The 20417-nt window shown below is 36.6% G+C and overlaps 3 protein-coding genes across 4 annotated transcripts; 2 read left to right on the top strand and 1 right to left on the bottom strand.

Moving 5' to 3' along the window:
• Positions 1-1039: 1039 nt before the first annotated feature.
• Positions 1040-12540, top strand: LOC132278794 (uncharacterized). 2 transcript variants are annotated; one of them, XM_059780681.1, is made up of 13 exons: positions 1040-1230; positions 1358-1445; positions 1549-1735; positions 1835-1925; positions 3684-3719; positions 3839-3937; positions 5614-5744; positions 5869-5917; positions 6027-6116; positions 6200-6253; positions 10698-10763; positions 11843-11894; positions 11975-12540. In XM_059780681.1, the coding sequence occupies exons 1-13, from the start codon at positions 1153-1155 to the stop codon at positions 11998-12000; spliced, it is 1047 nt and encodes a 348-aa protein (XP_059636664.1). In that variant the 5' UTR covers positions 1040-1152; the 3' UTR covers positions 12001-12540. The 2 variants fall into 2 exon arrangements, with proteins under 2 accessions (XP_059636664.1, XP_059636663.1); XM_059780680.1 differs by having other exon boundaries at positions 11797-11894.
• Positions 12541-13270: 730 nt separating this feature from the next.
• LOC132278793 (tubulin beta-6 chain) lies at positions 13271-17207 on the top strand. Its single transcript, XM_059780679.1, has 3 exons — positions 13271-13845; positions 15883-16152; positions 16244-17207. Exons 1-3 carry the CDS (start codon positions 13446-13448, stop codon positions 16915-16917), a joined length of 1344 nt encoding a protein of 447 aa, XP_059636662.1. The 5' UTR covers positions 13271-13445; the 3' UTR covers positions 16918-17207.
• Positions 17208-17913: 706 nt separating this feature from the next.
• On the bottom strand, positions 17914-19060 carry LOC132278795 (uncharacterized). The gene is made up of 2 exons (XM_059780682.1): positions 18511-19060; positions 17914-18372 (listed from the first exon to the last, which is right to left on the bottom strand). The coding sequence occupies exons 1-2, from the start codon at positions 18832-18834 to the stop codon at positions 18070-18072; spliced, it is 627 nt and encodes a 208-aa protein (XP_059636665.1). The 5' UTR covers positions 18835-19060; the 3' UTR covers positions 17914-18069.
• Between the last annotated feature and the right edge of the window lie 1357 nt (positions 19061-20417).

The following is a 20417-nucleotide window of genomic DNA, read 5'->3' as shown; positions in this document are numbered from 1 at the left end:
GGAAAGGTTTTAGGGTTTCTACCAATTCGTATTGACGACTTTACCCTTCCTGGTGGAGTAAACAGTTTGCTAAAGTGGATCTCTTTTTTCCATTTTAAAATTTTAAAATACAACTGAATTAAATTATTTTAAATAAAAAAAAATATAAAACTATACTTCTAAAAAATTCAAAAATTGTTAAAACATCAATGAATAATGAGATTAACCATCCTCATAAGATGGTGGGTAATTTGGTGTATGAGAAGCTTGAGACCTTAGAAATAGTTGAATTTTTTTAATAGAGAAATTAAATTCATGACATTTGAGACATTGAGGCTTTCATTAAAAAAAAACATTGATTATAAATTCTTAAATGATTGAGTTCAAGCTTATATATAGAGTATTTGTGCTCGACTTAATATTAAACTAATTGGGCTCCTTTAAACATTCTTGAATCCAATTTGGAAGAATATTTGTGCTCGACTTAATATTAAACGTATTGGGTATTGGGCTCCTTTAATCATTGTTGAATCTAATTTTGAGCTAATTCTAAAATTTGAAGTTGAGATTAATCAGATAAAAATTAGTAAATAATATACCCTTATACTTATTGAACTCGTTAAACTATTCTTGTATCTAATATCGAGCTCATAACTTAAGATTAACTAGATAAAAATTATTAAACAGACTATCTACACTTGTCTCTTCAAACTTCTTCACAAATATCAATTCATAAACGCGTTCATGCTAATAAGTCAAAGGAAAAAAGAAAAAAAAATTTAAGTCATACATGTAAAACCTAAATTGTTGATATCAAGTTCAATTTCTTTGCAGTTACACTTATAGATTGGCTTAGACCTCCAAGGCCCCAATTAATTTCAACGCCAATTAAAATGAGTAGTACTTTCTCACATTTAATTTACTTCATATTTATAATATGTAAGAAATTGCAAAATGTTTGTATTATTTTATTTCAAAATTTAATGCCTTTTATGTTACTACTTTATGTAAATAATATCCAACCTAATTTTTAAAATTCTATATATATATACAGGTTCATTTTTGTTTTTCAACAACAGTTTCTAGAGGCATTTTCTTCTCTGATCACTTACCATTTAGTAGATCGATTGAATCCAACCGTTGGGCGAAGGAATAGCGAAAGCACAGACTACAATGGCCATCGACACAGTCCCTCCCCTCATCGGCGCGCAGCTCAATTATCTCCTCACTCACTCCCCTGTCTCCATCAAGGTGATACACTACTACCTAGGGTTTCATTCTCGTTATATATATACATATATACATACGCACATATATCATCAATTTGAAAACACTAGCTCAGAAACTCCATGTATCTCTCATGGATTTGATCTTTCAGGTTGAACAGATGTGGTCTGGTTCTAAGCACCATGGCTTGCTCGATCGATTCACCTTACTCATCCCCTTCTGCCTCGATTTTATCAAATGTCAGTCCCATTTTTATCACATATACGCACTTACATACATGTGTGTGTGTCTATATACGCAACCATGCATGCGATTCCTAGTTATTTGATGGTTTAATTTCAGGGGATGTTATATACAACGGACAGTATCCATTGTTGGCACCAGATATCATTTTTGGACCTGATGATGAAACTTTTCGTCCATTTCACTCTGCCGGTGAAGAAGGGGATTTGAAGTCTCCAAAGAGCAGTTTGAGTGATTGGAACAACAAAGACCATACTCGACTACTGTCTCTCATTCTTGAACTTAGGTTAGGGTTCTTTTATGCTCCTTAATGAGTTCTATATTTTGATATTTGGTAGTAGTTTGCTGTTGCCATAAATAAATTTTTTATTTTATTTTTGTGTAGGGAATTATATATGGCTTACCAAAGGAAGCGTGTAGGAGACGTGGACGACGATAGACTAAAATTTGAACTTAGCACTATGGTATCAAGGAAGGTAATTTGTCAAATTATTATTTACGTGATAAATTTTAAAGAAATGTGACATGATTGGAACTTATATAGAAATTAGTTCTTTCTTTTGGTGTGTGGTAATGCCTGTCTTCTGTGCTAGTGTTTTACATCCATGTCCTGAAATTTGAACTTAGCACTAGGCATCAAGGAAGGTAGTTTGTCAAATTATTATTTAAGTGATTTTTTTTTTAAGAAATGGAACATGATTGGAGTTTCTATAGAAATTAGTTCATTCTTTTGGTGTGTGGTGATGCTTGTCTTCTGTGCTAGTGTTTTTTATCCATGTGCTTGGGATTTTGAAAGCAGGAAATTGGAAATTTATATTATATTGTGTCATAATCAGACCTAGCAAGTGAGAAAAACATTATGCCTTCCAAAATTATCATAGGAAAAGAATGTGCTTTAGCTGATGCGTGTAACATCACACCTGCAAGTTTTCATTATGGAACATTATGATGGGGATTACAATAAAAAATGAGAATAGTGTCGATGATAGTTAGTAAGGCAAGGGTTGTCTATTAGATTTTGGGGTAAGGCTTACTGTATATCAAATTTGATCAGCTTAGTTAATTCTGGACATCCTCAGATTGCACTGAGTAGGATATGACACAAATATTGAGGCAAAAATTGGCAAGGCTAAAATATGGGTTGTGCTGTGCTGTTCTAAAGACAGTAGCTTACAAGAAGGTAGACACTGCACATGAGAATACAACTTATCTTTTCACATGTAAAATGAGTTTTGCAAGTTTGTTGTATTGGTTAGTAGGTTGATTTAGAAATCGTAGATTCTCATCTGTAACCTACCCTTTCACTAAATCACTCTTATGTTTGTGTGTTCAAAAACTAAATAAAAGCGAAATTTAGTTGGATTTAAGTTGGGACACCAAGCATTTAAAAAAATAACAGAAAGAAAAAAGAAAAAGAAACTTGGTTCTAGTATGTGAGAGGATAAATTATCCTTATTTTCCTCCTTTTTCCCTTTTCCATTTTCTGGCTGGGGTTGCTAATGTACTCTGTGCAATTGTAGCATAAACAACATTAGCAGTGCCACCATTTTATGCTTATCATGTGTATTAATGCATCATTTATAGCCCACATTGCTTATATAGGAATACACGCAAGGTCTGTCATATGTATGTTTTAACGAACATGTCCTGAAGTCACTATCTATAATATATATATTTTATACCATTACATAAATGTCAACAGGATTTTTATTTTTCGTATGCCATTTTTAGATTTTCTTTCTTTAAAGTTTTATTTATATATATATATATATATATATATCTAATTCAGTTGTTTTATTGGCTCATTCCCAATTGACAGGACTCATCTCAATAGTCATACGACTCATACTTCTTCTCTGCATCACAGAGTCCATTCTATATTCAGAAACAGCAAAAACTTCTATTGTTTAATTTCCATAAGACACGATTCATCACAAAAGTCATTGAGTTTCTTAAAATCACATCATTTCTCTACATACATTGTACATTCTGTATTCAAGGAACAATAAAGGAAAAAGGTCTAATTGGTTACTTCTCAAAAGACGCGACTGTACTTCCCGTATTTTTTGAGATCCATATAACTTAGATTGATTGTATGAATTGAATACTTGTTTGCCTTAACTTGGAGATATACACACACACACACACATATATTTTGAATCCATATTTCCAGAGTATTACTCTATTGGGCTTTGATTATGAATATTGTTTAAACAATCATCATCATGCTGCAGGGAATTGAAATGTGTATGAGCTCAGGTGTTGAAAAGGTATAATTTAAGAGGGTTGCATCTTTCTAATTGATTTTATGAGCTTATAAGAAGCAATTATAATTTTCTCTTTAGTTTTGACTATGTTGGTGGTTTTCTCACTATGTACTGTAGTATAGCCAGAAGAGGTAAAGTTTGCAGTGCCTTTACTGGAAATAGATATAAACAAAATGGTCATTGGGTGCACCTGGCGACATCAGCAAAAGATATATTTACAGGTTATTCTTCACATTATTTTGTCTTCAAAATGTAGTTTGTAAAATTGTGCACTCTTAACTGTCTAACACCTATATATTTAAGAAACATTTTATGATTGACTAAACAAAGGGAACAATACAAGTAGGACAAAATGAAATCCTTTTTAGAGGACAATTTTTATTTGGGTAATTTACACAGACCTCCCCTATGGTTTGCCATAATTGCAGGCAGCACCCTTCCTGTTTCGGAAATTATGCGGACCTCCCCTACTTTTGAAAATATCCTACACGGACCTTCCTTCTGTTAGAGTCAACGGCAATCAACGACGGAAAATGATGACATCAGCTACTATTTTTTATGAAATGCTGAAAATAGCCTTGTCTATATAATTAGATATTATATTTAAAAGATATATATATATCAAGCCTTCATCTGGTTTAGCAGTGGTGATGGCGGCGAGGATCTGCTCGGAATACTATCATGCCTATTTAGTGAAAAACAAAAGATCCCAAAAGATCACATGCCCTCTCTCTTCAGTTTTCCGGATTCAATTTCCCGCCAAAAATGAAAATCTCAGAGCTATCGTCGTCGGATTTCCGTCGGAGCATCCACGAATCCCAATCTCACGTACTCTCACAAATCGAGTCCTCGATCAGAGAACTCGAAAGCCACTAGCTGGGATCTCCCTTGTCAGAGGCTCTCTCCTCCGACCTCGGACTCAGACTGACTCAGCTGAGTTCACTCTCTACGTTCCTGAACTCGGTCAAGCTCTAGATATGGAAACTCAGCTATTGCCTCTGGAACTCCTGCATCGACCTCAAAAACACCGCTGGCAAGTATCTGCCGATTTGCTCTTCCTCGCCGGCGTTCAAGTCGGCCTCGTTCTACTACAAAACCGGCTTGATCTGGCACGACCTTCGCAAATTCGATTTCGCCAGCAATTGCTTCTAGAAAGCCACTGATCTCACCTCAAACATCGAGATCAGCGCCATATCCGATCACGAAGAGCGAAAGTTTCTCTTGGATCTGAATATAGCGAGATCGAGAACGGCTTGGGAGATATCGGACCGAAATTTAGCAATTAGAGCAAAAACTTCACTAAATAGGCATGATAGATTTTCATTCCTCTCTGCCCTCTGCTCGGAAACGCAATTCCCATGCTCACAGCCAGTTATTGCAAAAAAATCCACTCCTGTCTTTCTCCACCTCACTCTCATACATAAATCATAATAGTTGCCCTGGATTGAATTTCATGGATGAGAATTTGGTGCCAAATCAAGGTCTCTGTAACTATTTTTAGCCACCTGTAATACTCAGACTAGATCAAAAGCTCACCAGAGTTCGGGTTATATTCCATTGGAAACAATGGTTAGGGTACATAAGTAAATTCATCTCATTTTTATTCACACTATATATATATATTATTTGTATGGGTATTTTAGTCATTTATCATAGAAAATTGAGGGCATTTCAGTAAATTTGACGTGTCCGTTAGTGCATTTGACGGTCAGTTACACATAAGGGAGGTCCGTGTAATTTCCGAAACAGGAAGGGTGCTGCCTGTAATTATGGCAAACCATAGGGGAGGTCTGTGTAAATTATTCTTTTATTTTTATTTCATTTCACTTGTTCGTTCCTTTTCTTTTTCTTGCTTGCTTCTTCCTAATATGTTTGAATTGAATTCATGATGATGCAGGCCATATATCCTGTGGGCAGAAAGTATTCATCTGTCCCTTCGGCACCACGCCTAAAATTGGTAGCTTCTTCTGAGTTGAAGGCTCTATTTTCAATCGAAGATTTCAAGCTTCCTCCATGGTTGGATGGAATGTAATGTTCATTATTTCTGCCTTTCTATTCCTGTTCCCTTTATCAGAAAGAGGCATCTTGCTGTAGCCTGTAATAGCAAATCTTAATCTCTCTCTCTCTCTCTCTCTCTCTCTCCCCTCCAAAGGTGTATGGCTGAATATCTTCCCAACTTAGAGGAGATGCTAGCATCACAGGTTAGTTGTAACTAAACCATTCTTTTATGTAATGATGCCTTAAAAAAAGTCAATTACACCAATTATTGATGCTCCACAACTATAATTGATTATTTTCTTTTCAACAAAGATTGGAGATGCAGTTTCACTTATTGAAGCTAGAAGGAAGTTTATTGAGGCATTAGCTCCTCATTTTGGAAGGCCCGTAGAAGCTGATCCGGTAAGATTTTTTTTACATTTATGGGACTCGAGTATATAAACCAGCTAAACAAACTGCTTAGTTCTCCTTGCTTTACTTGCCAGGTTTTTTGCAGAAAGGCAACATTTCTGGCTGCCTCAGGATTGTTTTCGTTTCTGGTATGCAGTAGTCTTCATCATTTCACACACACACACACATATGATGAAAACTTTTTCATTATGTACTAGTTAATTTAAACAACATCAACGTGCTATACATCTTACTAACTTGATGTGCAACTAACATGGCCTTTCATTCTCTTTAGCATGTGATACTATGCATTATTTTTCCTAGTTTGAAACTCAACACACTCACTCTGTCCCTACGGGGAATTGAACCCTTGACGTTCCACTTTGGAAGGTGAGGAAGTACCACTAGGCAGCTAAAGCCTTTACTGATACTATGCATTCTTTTACTTGTCCATGTGATCGATGCTGGTAGATTTCTAGCGAAAGGACTTGGAAGAGTGACATTTCCATCTGTGTTACAGCAGTATGGCTGTATTCTCATACTTAAGGTTTTTATTGATATATATCATATATATAGACACAAGAATGGGTAGTGGTGGTGGTGGGTGGACAAATCTTCCGCTATTATTACTTGATAAAGTGTTACAGAATTTAGCAATTTATATACATTTAATGTTCACTCCCTGGGGGCCTGGATAGTGGAAAATAGTAAGCGGTTGCGTGATAAGTTAATTGTTGCTGATCCTTTGAGGTACTACATAATATAAAGAAAAATATATAGTTTATGAGTCTAGTTCTTGCAAATGAAATAGATATGAAAGTATTTTATAAACAGATTTGAGGTACTGCATGAAGTAAAGAAAAATGTGTACTTTATGAGTGTGATTCTTGCAAATGAAATAGATTGATGAAAGTATTTTAGAAGTTGTTAGAAAATGGTGGAGCAGAAGGAATCATAACAAAACTTTAAGCGAGCATATTGTTCTCAGCATCCTTGCAAACTGCAAAGGGTAAAAAATTCAGTTTAGATGTATATTGTTCTCATCGAAATTGTTTCAATAGCTAATTGACTTGAGCTGGACTGGTTTGGTAATAAATTTCAATTGGGAAACATAATTTGAAATTTAAGCTACAATTCTCAGTAACCAAGGAGAATTAAGGGTAGCTGAAAATTAAATTATTTTAATTAAAAAAAACTTTTACTTGTCAAAAAATTTTATTCAACTTCCTCCGCTCTTTTTTTTTTTTTTTTTTGAATTATTGAATTTCCACTTGCCATGTGTTGCCATAGAATTTACCACATATGAGATTTAGATGTATTGACGTACATTCACAGAGATTTTGTCACTCTACATACTGCTAAGGCACACTTAAATTCATCTCAACGATGGGGACAATTCATGGCTCTTAAGAGCTACCGGCTATCCTTTTTTGCTTTGGATAGGTTAGAACAAACACATCAAACATGCTCACACAGTCACTCGTCTCCCAATGGGAACTTGAACAATGAACCCCAACCTCCCATGTCGGAACTTGAGCTAGGCTCTTGGTATTTCCATCTACCCAAACGCATACAGATACATATGAATATCTTTATGGGGGATAGAGATGCTTATGCACAACCTTCCATTAGATTCCATTGAATTTAGAAAGAGGGGAAAGGAAATGTTAGGTCCTACAGCTGCATTTTTTAAAACAGATGAACCAAATGTACTAAATCTTCCTCGGTACCTTCTCGATGGGTGTATGAGCTAGAATTCTAATGCCTCAAGGCCAAGGATTCAAGAGTTAGTACCAGATCATCCTCACAGATGCCGTAGAACAACCAACCATATTAATTTCAGTGCCTGTGTTACTAAACGTACATCAAGTCTATAAATTGAATCCATTCAGTCACTTGGTTTAGAGTACTAGAATTTGGATTTTCATTGAGCGCACACCTTTTTTGGGACCCTTCTTTCTAAAAAAATTATTTCTTATAGAGAGATAATAGTCTAGTTCATCACTAATGCGGTAGAAGTGCATGAGGTGTATCCTTAAGAGGTAACTCTGAGAAATTAATGTACAAAATAGTTCCATCCATCATGAATAACTAGTTTATTATATGCTAGTTGCAGGATTACATGCTATCATCTTTTGTATTTTGTGAGCAAAAGTCTTAGTTTAATAGGATTGTATAACCTTATTGGATGATCCACCATTGACATTAAGGATGTAATTGAAGATGGAGTTCAAAGATGGCACCAACATGTTTCTTCAATCTCCTACAATCATAGTACTGGAAATGTTAATTAATACTTTTGGTGGCTTCGAATTTCCCTGAAGAATCCTTTAAAGTTAGCTAAATATTTGTCTTTGAAGTTAGAACTAGTTTGTAATTTGGAATTGTTTTTTTTTTTTTGATGAATAAGTTTAGAATTGAATTTTAATTTATTTGGAATGAGTCTGGAAGCTTTGATTTTGATTAGGAAGCTTCAAAGTTTGATAAAAATAAATATAAAAAAAAAAAAACAAAATGTTTTGAAAGACAAGAAAGTTGAGCACTCTGAAATCATGTTTGATTAGCAAGAACAACCTATGCTTGCATGACCCAAATAGTTAGCCATCAATGCTGAATTTCCCAGTACCAATGCTTGGCTGGTAGAGAGTGGAGCACCAATGCTCACGAACACTTCTATGATGGTTCCGTGTCCCATGTCTAACACCGTGTCGGATAGCGACACTTTTTGTGAGAGCGTTGAGAAAAACTTTTTGTGATTTCTTTGGGAATTTATGAGAGATCATCAAAGGAGTAAAATTACACAGGTCACTTATGTGATTGTTCTCTCTGGAGTTTCGATCAAGAATGGAACACAAACCATGGTCTAGGAAGCACAAACACCTCTCATATGGGTGTTGTGGCTGTATCGGACACTTAGACATGCAGGCACGCATGCAACACAGTTAGGGGTGGCAATATTTGACATGACACGCTTAATCTATGACGGCTAGGGGTGGGTTTGGGTTTGGCTTAATCGTGTTCGTGTCGACTCGAATTGACACGGTAGTTAAACGTGTTGTGTTTGACCCTCAAATCCATTTATAACCTGTTTAACTAAGTGTGTCAGGTTTGTGTCAGAAATGACTTAAAGCGTGTCTTATCGTGTCATGTCAAGTGTTGACTCATTTATTAAACGGGTTATGTGTATCGTGACGTGTTACCTATGTAATAATTGTGTCGTGTTCTTGTTGACCCATATAAAAGGATAACCCATGTCTTGACACGATACAAACACAAATTGCCACCCCTAGAAACGGTCTGGACATGTGTTCGACATGGCTATATGTGTCATGAAATTTTGACTAATTCATTTTTTGGTTGGGCACGGCATGAACCCATTGTGGACACTTTTCAAGACACAACGAGGTGGTTTTGTAATTATTTTTCTTTTAAGAATGGGATTTAATGAAATTTGAAATATATTAGGGGTTAATTAGGAAAAAAAAAAATATAGAGTAAACAAAAATGACAGACATCTAGCTCTAAGCTCCAAATTAGTGGTTTCATTCATGATTATGTAAAAAAATGAACAAAATTATTATTTATATATATTATAATAAGTAGAGTAATAAATTACTATTTTTGAACATATCCCTGCCTTATCCATGTCCTACTTTTCTGAGATTTGTTGTATCGCCATGTCCGAATCGTACTCGTGTCCCATGTCCATATCTGTTGCTTCATAGATCATGGTCCATGATATCATCCATGGTACATTTGGAAACTTGGCTTGTTGATCGCTGGTGACCGCACTGTGTACAAGGGTTGTAAAAGTAGGGGTGGATTCGTTGCTGCCTGTGTAAGATGTAGGGGGAGGAGGTTTTTAAGATGGATTAATAATTGTGGGACAAAAGAACGAATTTGTGGAAAGTTAGAATTGGCACCACTTAGGGAAAAGATGAGTAAAAACCACGCTAGATAATTTGATTGCGTGATGTTGACTGATGAAGACTCCATTGCAGAATAGCAATCAGATTTAAGTTGGAGATGAGGGCAAAACTATGAAAAAGGGTATTGATTTAACTGTGGATGCTTTAGGTAGAGCTGAATTGGAAACATGATTAAGTTGTGAGTGCAATAGTTGGAACCAAGTTTCGTTGACTTGGTTTGATTGAATAATTTTTTTTATGGTATCTTATTATGCAAACAATGTTTTATGTAGATATATAACTCTTAGGAAACACCTAGTACTGGTGAATTGAATTTGCTTTAACTAGTAAATAGTCAATATAGACTTTTCAAGGTTCAGGAAGGGATTGTGCCACTCAGGTAATGATTGTAGTAACTTTAGTTTCTAAATTCAACTGGGATTTTGTTTTGGCACTGTCTTTTTGGTGAAACCTCTTTTTGGTTACTAAGAACGTTTTTGGAATCTGTCCTTGTAGCGTCAATTAAGTGGCTTTTGTTTATTCTTTCCCAATTTTTTCATATTTCAACCTTTTCAGTGTAGAACTCATTTTATAGCTTGCATTTTCCTATTTTATAGCTTAATTTCTTGCATTGCCTTGTTTTTACTTTATGCAAATTCTGATCATGAGAGTATGAATGCCTTAGGTGCATTTTTCCCTTCCACTACAGTTCCCCAAGCAACAACCACTTCTGATGCTTCAGAGTTCTCAGGTAATAGCAATTTTTAATCTGATTTATGTATTTATGGATATTTGTTATTGTATCCGTACAAAAGTGGTTAGACTTTTATTGATTCAGCCATGCTGGTGCAATTTTTTCTTGTGGATGTGGTCTGGTTGAATATGAAAATTATTTAGTCCCAAATTAATTTTCTTTCCTTGTAGCTTCACTGCCATGCACAATTCACAGTCGAATTCTCTTTGTTCTCAGTTTCTTATCTAAAAATAAAGCACTTTGAAGATGATGTGATAATTTCCTTGTTTTCCTTGAACATTTGCTTTATTTCAATATATTAGTTTAGTAAGAAACACAATTCAATCACCAACATCTTTTAGGAGTATTGATTTGTATCAGTAAACCAATAATTTGTTGGCATATTTGTGAGATAGATAACTCACTTGCTGACATAGATAAATCTGTTGCCATGTGTCATTAAAATATGCATGCCTATTAACCCCTTTGTACATTGAAACAATAAATGCATGTGTGCGGAAGAAGCATGTTTTATGTTTCTTGGTTTCTACTAATTTAAATGTCAGCACAAGGGCCCTTTTTTGGGGTGTCCATTTAGGTCAAGTACTTCTTGAAAGGCATGGATACCCTAAATGATTGTTTGGAAGCAGGTGGTCTTTGCCGTCAGTCACAAATACATCAGCTGTCAACTTTTGAACTTTATATGCTTTTGAACTTTACTTTTTTTTGGTTGGCTCCATCGTTCAAAACTTTTGGTTATTTTGGTAACTTCTTTATCAATAAAAATTGTGTACAAATTACTTCTTTTTGGTGGCCTGCTTCCTAGAGCCTTGTACTGAAAACATTGTGATTACACCAATAATCTACTAATGATGGTGGTTTTAGCAATGTCGGAGGCTAGTTGTGCGTGTTTAATTTGTTTGCAATGTCTATAGATTGTTGGTTCTGACATTATGTTTATGAAATTTAGTTTTTTCCCCCCTTATTTTGTTTATTTTGATGGCTTATATGAAATTTTCATTTACTGATCCGGCTATTTTCTTTAATGTAGCATTTTAGTTACCATGGTATGCCCATCAAGTCACCTATTTTGACAGATTTTCCCTGGAGTCCCAGATGGGAAGCATCAGAAATGGCTGAACGGTTCTTGTAAGTTCTTTCAATTCCTTCTATGACTTAATGTCTCTTTGCATGCCAAATTCTCGTGATTCTGAATCATTTTTTGGTAGTGATTATCTTGTGGAAGAATGTTTGAACTTCAAGAAGTACTGCAATGAGAATATGCTTCAGCAACGATAGTGCCCCGTCTTGGGAAGGTCATTAATGTTCCTTGAGTTCGCCCTCATCAGTACAGCGATGTAATATTGTTTTATTTGAGCTATATGGTTTTATTTGTTGATATGGTTGCGAATTTCATTTACTTTATGTGATGTTGCTGCTTCAAAATCACAGTGAGCACGAACCATGTTCTCGACATTGTAATATATCCCCGCAAAAAAGGTTATGGAGCATGGTAAACCGACTTTTGTGTTGAGGAAAAGTAATTCTGGGGAATTTACAAGATTACAACCAAATTGGGTATGTTATGATGGATGATGATGATGTTTTTTTTTTTTTTTTTTTTTTTTTTTTTAAACAATTATGTTGTGATGATGTTGGTAACTGGTATGCTTTTAGGAAGAATTTGTGTAACGTCAAGATGCATTTGCTCCAGCAGATTTGTAAAGTAACCTACCAACTAAAGAATCATAATAATTTTTTTTTCTTAAGCAATATATGGATTGTTGTTCGTGGATGTGTGTGTGTGTGTGTGTGTATATGCAAGTGTATAGAAAAAATGTCATTGTTTGCATATGTGTTCTCTTTATTAGAATTGTGACACATTTGTGCTACTAAGGAGACTCAAAAAAATACAGGGAAAAAGGATAACATTATGAGTATTCTATATAAATACATTTAATGAAAGATACTGCACGCGAAAACAAAAAGAAAACATTTAACAAACATATTTAATTTGTCTCCTGCAGTGGATCTACCTACTTCCTCGGTTTTGCATCACTGATCGTTCAAAAATCTATACATGGTGAAAAGTTCTACTGTATTAATTTACTTTTACAAGCTATAACTCCGAGAAACAGTCTCGTGTCACCATTTCAAAATATTTTTTTACTTAGTAGGACCAAGATTCCATATTCTAAGTTAGGGAGGATTTTGATTCAACGACCAAATCCTTGTCATGATTTGCATGATTTTTGTCTTTTTTTAATTTTTATTTGTTTAAAATTTATTGTCTATGGTATAATTTGTATATGATTCAATAATGATCCAAATGGGGTCGAACCTGTGTCCAAAAAAACGCACAACCCTCGCCAATCGTCAACCACCACCCCAACCGTAAAAATCGTGAAACCATTGCGGGTAACTTGCGCACCGACATGCCCAAATGAATGCGCTAATATCAACAGTACGCACGTGGGGCTCACCCTCTTAACGTGCACCCCCCACCCCCCTCTCTCTCCAGCGGTTGTAGTGTCTGTATTCCCGCTGTCATCTATCACATGCCGCTTCAAATAATATCCCTTCCCCTCTCTCCTCCTTCCCTCCTCTATTACTCTCTCTCTTTACACTCTCTCTCTAGATCTCTTTCTCTGTCCTCCCTCATTCATATCACATCACCATCTGAACTTCAATAGATAGACAATGAGAGAGATCTTGCATGTTCAGGGAGGCCAATGCGGCAACCAAATCGGTTCCAAGTTCTGGGAAGTGATCTGCGACGAGCATGGCGTCGATCCGACCGGTAGGTACAAGGGCGATGGATCGTCCGATCTTCAACTCGAGAGGATCAACGTTTATTTCAATGAAGCTTCCGGCGGCCGCTACGTTCCTAGGGCTGTTCTCATGGATCTCGAACCAGGAACCATGGATAGTATCAGATCCGGCCCGTACGGCCAGATCTTTCGCCCCGATAACTTCGTCTTCGGCCAGTCCGGTGCCGGAAACAACTGGGCCAAAGGTCACTACACCGAAGGCGCCGAGTTGATCGATGCCGTTCTTGATGTTGTTCGCAAAGAGGCTGAGAATTGTGATTGTTTGCAAGGTAATTTGGTTTATTTCTCAGTTCCATCATGCTTACATATATACACTCATGCATATATAGATTTAGTTATATATACCTTTATATGTGTGTGTATACATAGGATTTAAGTTTCGAATGGTTTGGTTTCGTGGTATGTGAATTTTAGGGTTATATTGAAGTTCGATGCACTGTTATGGAACTCGTGTTTGCGATTACTGATTAGATTGTAAATGCACTAGATCATTTGCATTTTCTTTGCTTGAATTACATTATATGTTGTGTTAGGAAGCATGGATTTAATGCTTTGGAGGTCAGAGGATTAATAGTTCCTTTCAAAGGCAATGTATATGTATTTTCAAGTAAGGAAATGAAGATTTACAAAAGGAAAGAAAGGAAATGGGCATTTTTCTACTAATTTAATTTCTTGTTTTAATGTTTCAGTGAATGTACCGACTCACCATTTACATCTGCAGCATTCTGATCCCAATTTCTTTGATGCTGAGTTTTGGAAGCATGGAATTGGAGTAACATTTATTAAAATTTGGATCTAAAATGATCTACAATTCTAGGATATATTTTGTTCTCCCTTTTAGAATAGTAAACTCATTAGATGATTTATAAGTTTTTTTTAGCATTACTCTAACTTTGATTGTGATTGCCTAACATTATAAATGCAGTAGTACTAGAATCACATAATTTTTTTAGATCTTCTGAACATGAAACATAAGGTACTTATTAGATGATTTGTAAGTTTTTTTAGCACTATAAATGCCAAACATTATAAATGCAGTATATTTTAAGATCTCCTGAACATAAGGTATTTGTAGTTGTTGTCCTTGTGGAAGTAGGGGACATTGAAGTTTTAAGCCCCAGTGGAGGCATGAGAGTGCTTAGCTATTAGCTACAAAAAAGAAAGAAGAAAAAGGAGAAAAAATCATGGAAGTAAAAAAAAATCAACTTCAATTTAAGGCCTTGTTGTTTGTTAACTCTGTTTGGTTTCTGGGCATCTTTTAAAAAAAAAATGCAGCACTGCTGCCACTTTCTTTGTAAATTTGAAAGCATCAAAATGATGCTGCAAAATAGTGTTTTGAAAAGAAGCGGGGCGGGCACTGTGGTGGCTACAAGGCCCACTTGAGTTATTACAGGCCTCAGTCTTAAACGGCAGAGGCCCCACATCTCTCTTTTTTATCTGTCTAACGTAACGTCTCACTCTCAACAGCCATCTCTCACTCTCGCCCTCATCTCACTTCATCTCTTGCCATCTGTCCACAACAAGGAAGCCAATTGTCACCCTTTTTTTTTTTTTCCACCTTTTGAAGCTTAGGGTGTTTTTGTTTTTACCGATAACACACCCTATGCTTCAATTGGTGAAGAAAGAGAGTGAGAGTTGGCTTCCTTCTTGTGGAGAGAGAGTATAGTGAGATGAGAGTGAGAAGATGGATGTTTGCGAGTGAGAGAGAGATGGCTGAGAGTGAGATGTTACATTAGAGAGAGATGTGTCGCCTCTGTTATTTAAGACAGAGGCCTGTAATAACTTAAGTGGGCCCTGTAGCAGCTACAGGGCCCATTTCTTTCCGCAACACTACTTCGCAGAATCATTTTGATGCTTTTAAATTTACTTACAAAGTGGCAGCTACCCTTTTTTTTGTAAGATACCCAGAAACAAAACAGGGTTATTAAACACATTTCTTGCTGCTGCATCTCATATTTTTTTAAAAAAACACAGCAGCAGAAAACAAAAATTGGCAGTGTTACCAAACAGGGTCTAAGTTATGATTTTTATGTTGTTTGAGTGTGCTTTATCATCCATTGATCACTGCTGGATGATGGTCACTGTTCAAATATTATGACAACTTGGTTTGCAATTTATTGTGGCATCTTGGTTAAGCAACTCCTTTTTGTTTTGAAATGGTTAGGGAAAATGTTATTTTACTTTGTGCACTTATTTAGGTTATTCAAGTGTCGATTGCCAGCACAGAAAGATAGCATTTGTCATCTATTGCCAGACGGGCTTGTGATGCAAGTGTGACCTGTATGTTTCTCTTGTTTATGGGACAGGTTTCCAGGTGTGCCACTCCCTTGGAGGAGGCACAGGTTCTGGCATGGGAACCCTTTTGATATCCAAGATAAGGGAAGAATACCCAGACAGAATGATGCTCACATTCTCTGTTTTCCCTTCACCAAAGGTCTCGGACACAGTTGTTGAACCCTACAATGCCACCCTCTCTGTGCACCAGTTGGTAGAGAATGCTGATGAATGCATGGTCCTAGACAATGAAGCACTCTATGACATTTGCTTCAGGACCTTGAAGCTCAGCACTCCTAGTTGTGAGTATTAAATTTCTATTGGTTTAATTAGACAAGGACCTTTATAATGAATAAATATTGAAGCTTAACTTAATGTACCTTCTTTTTTCAGTTGGTGACCTGAACCACTTGATATCTGCAACTATGAGTGGGGTAACGTGCTGCTTGAGATTTCCTGGCCAGCTTAACTCAGACCTGCGGAAGCTGGCAGTGAACCTGATCCCATTCCCACGTCTTCATTTCTTCATGGTGGGGTTTGCACCACTCACCTCTCGTGGATCGCAGCATTACATCTCCCTCACTGTCCCAGAGCTGACTCAGCAAATGTGGGATGCCAAGAACATGATGTGTGCAGCTGACCCTCGCCATGGTCGTTACCTGACAGCATCAGCCATGTTCAGGGGGAAAATGAGCACGAAAGAGGTGGATGAACAGATGATCAATGTGCAAAACAAAAACTCATCATACTTTGTGGAGTGGATCCCTAACAATGTGAAGTCAAGCGTGTGTGATATTCCACCGACAGGCCTAAAGATGGCATCCACATTTGTAGGGAACTCCACGTCGATCCAAGAGATGTTCAGGAGAGTGAGCGAGCAGTTTACAGCCATGTTCCGGCGGAAAGCGTTTTTGCATTGGTACACTGGTGAAGGAATGGATGAAATGGAGTTCACGGAGGCGGAGAGCAACATGAATGATCTGGTTGCCGAGTACCAGCAATACCAGGATGCCACTGTGGAGGATGAGGAAGACTACGAGGGTGAAGAAGAGAATTATGAGGGCTAAGACATCGGAGAAGGGTGGCACTTACCCTCATCTGATGAAGGTAAGATATGACAAAATCAGTGGTTGGTTATCTACTACTACTATGTGGCCTCTTTTGTTCGTTTTGCTTCTGAAGTTTCAGCTCATATTCATTCCTTTTGCTTCTGAAGTTTCAGCTCATTTTCCTTCCCTTTCTGAACTTTCAGCTTATTTCTTTGGTTCTTATTGTTCCATCTATTACTGTATTCCTTGATATGTTACTCTGTTTGTTCTGTTGAAGCTTTTGAATAATAAAGTAACTTTTCCTAAAATTCAATTGGTAATTAATTCCTCAAATTAGAGAATGCCCTTTTATGCCGCAATCATAGTCTCTTTTAATGCGTAAATTGTGCAGGAACTTGGTTATGTTGATGAAAGTCACGGGGATTTTCATTTTGTCCACTTATTGTTCCGGTCTGCACTTCTGAAAGAACTAGACTTTGTTAGTAATTTCAATATAGTTCAAGCCAAGCAATATCAAATAGCATAGAAAAGGGCAAACCTTAAGATATTTTAATTATACATGGATATAAGTATAATATTAATTTCTTAAGATTTTTTTTTGAATTTACAATAATGTCCAAATTTATTTTCTATAATCACCTAATTTTTTTGAATTTACAATAATGTCATTTCTATTAAGGTAAGTTTCTTGCTGTGTGTGCAAGGCTGCAAGCTGTTGTTCATGTAATGGGCTAAAGCTTCGGTTTCTTCTAATGGGCTAAAGCCCTCTTTTGTTACTTCGGCCCATTAACTGGGCCTGTACATGTTTATGATATAGTCAATTAGTATAAGTGTCATTATCCCTTTCCCTTTTTCCCTCCAACCAAACACAACATTTGTCCTGGTCACCATTTGAACAGGCCAACTTTGACAAACAATCTGATTTTTTTTTTTGTACACATTGCACCAATAATTGAAATTAAAAAATAAAATAAACTAAAATAGAACGATAAAACATAAAGACTAAAATAAGAATGAGGCAAAAATTTTATAGAGTTTCTCAAATTTACATTACATTTCTCAAATTTACCTTACATTTTAGATATCCGATTAATGCAATGTCCTTAATTGGTAATGCCAGCTATTTAATAAAATATACACACAGAATTATATAACAAAAACAAAATTTATTTAAATCGCTATTGGTTTGAAGTAACGCTTGAGCCCTTTTATTCCCATCAGTCTCTGCTTTCTTGCTTCAGCAGCTTTGGCTCTGATACCGGGTATCATCACAACCCTAGTCAGATAAAACCGCTGTGTAGACTCCTTTACCAATGACTCATTAGCAGACTGTGGGACCACCAACCTATAACCCCCAATCATCGTCCGATTCATAATAAACGCCTGTTGATGAACCAGACTAGGAATTTGACCAGGTCTTGCGTTTGCTTTCCCTATTTCCAAACTCAGATTTTGGGTTTGACCTCTTTCACGCTGTAAAAAAAACATAAAAATATTTTAAAAATTTATACAGTGATTACACACACAATCACAGAAGCAAACCAAAAACGGGGGAGACTTTCAAAAAATTTATTCAAGAAGCAGAAAGAGGGAAGAAGAAAAATACAATACCGTTGTTTTTGAAACTTTCTTGTGCGAGTCGTCGGATTCACTGACCGAGAAAGAAAGAGGCGTCGCCGGACTGGAAGTCCCGACGACGAATTTGGGCCATCTCTCTGTTCTCCGCGGCGGAGGTCGCGACGGTGGCGAATCTAACGCCGATCTCATCCTTTTGGTGCCCCACCGAGAAGGAGCCTCCAATTTGGCTATAAGAAACGGAAGCTCGAGCAGTATATCCGCCGCCTCCTTCTCTTCTTCGTTAAACACATCTGAGCCGTCATCAAAGGGAGGAAAGCGAGTGGGGATTGCGAATTTCGCAGATTTCTTCATCTTCATTCAGAAATTACAGAGATTGGAATATCTAGGGAGAGAAAGTTAGAGAGAGAAAGTGGGACTGAGTTGCTACAGTAATTGGAATGTCTAGAAAGTTGCTACAGTAACTATCTTTATTAAGAAGTAAACCATCCGGCCTATTAAAAAGTGATAATAAAATTACAATCAGTTTTAAAAACTCCCAACAATTTTATCCCAATTTTATCAATTGGCCGAATACCTAAAATGATTAAATTCTTCTTATAATATTTTAATTTATTTAAAAAAACAAAAATTTATAATTTTTCAATTACAAAATTATCCTCTACTTTTGAGTTTTGATTTGCTGCAATCATGTCCTTCTCTTCCCCCTCCATTGCCTCCTCTGCCCCCACCCTCAATCCTCCCCTCTCTCTCTCAAACAACACACACAAACACACTATATATATATATATAACACTGTATGTATCTGACTTGGCTCAAGTCTCGTCCTTTGAGAGTCCTCCCATTCCCAGGGCAAACTGTTCACGGCGATTGGTTAATGGAGGTTCGCCGAAACTGTTCACGCCGGAAAACATGGAGTTGAACGTTGAAGCTCAAGTTGAACTTCTGGTTACTGCAGTTGGGTCGAGAAGATTGAAGTTTCGCTGTTTTTGAAGTTCAACGGAACTTCTCGCCGGATTGACGCACAAAAACTAAAGTTTGCCTAAACAGGAGCACGCCGGAACTTCTGGGTCTGTTAATGGGGCTCGCAGGAACTGTTTACGGCGATTGGTTGATCTCTGTACTAAACTGAAGTTCGCCGGAGTTCATGGTGTTTAAACTTCTGCGTCTTGCCGGTCTTCATGTTGATGGAGTTCTTCACCGGTGCTTGAAAATTTCCAATAGTATCAAAATTTTGGGTGGAGCTCATGTAAAAAAAAAAAAAAAAGCAAATTTGGTGAGTTATGATTGTCATGAGTGAAGAAAGTTGTGGATTTCATCAAACTTTTGCGGAAAGTGTGGCTCATACTTAGGGAGATTGTAACTGAGGGAGCAAGGGTGTGGTTTGTGAGCTAGTCGAATTACTTATTTTAATTTTTAACACCGAAATCTATACACATGGTTAACTCGTCAGAATTAATTTACCACCATAAGTTTGATGATCTCAACAGTCATGGTCTAAATCTTTTCATTGGATAACCCAATGAAATGCTCCTTAAGATAATCATTGCTTTTGAACTCGAAAGCCATGGCTGAATAATTCTGATATTTGTTTCTTCTCGCCATAAACCACCACAAATGGAGCAAGCAATGACTATTCCAACAGGGCTCCAATTGTAACTACTTAAGAAAATTTTGATGAACACACCTACCATATCCAGTAATGTATAATCTCCTTCAAGAAATTTAAACTCGAGATAAAAAAAGGCATCATTTTCATCCATAATCCTCTGTTAAATATTTTATGAAAACCTTATACGCCATAGATTTAGATCGATCAAACCCCTTATGCTCATCCATGAAACTGTGATGCCACTTGCGGGGAATGACATTATTTAGACATAGACCCTGATATGATGCAGAAGAAAGCTTAGAAATGAAGCCAATTGCTGCACATATATTGT

The sequence above is a fragment of the Cornus florida genome, unplaced genomic scaffold (genome assembly GCF_030987335.1).
Source record: "Cornus florida cultivar Cherokee Brave unplaced genomic scaffold, ASM3098733v1 CherokeeBrave_3.0.0_Hap2_Chr10, whole genome shotgun sequence".
Lineage (NCBI taxonomy): Eukaryota > Viridiplantae > Streptophyta > Magnoliopsida > Cornales > Cornaceae > Cornus > Cornus florida.
This window is presented reverse-complemented; position numbering and strand designations above follow the sequence as displayed.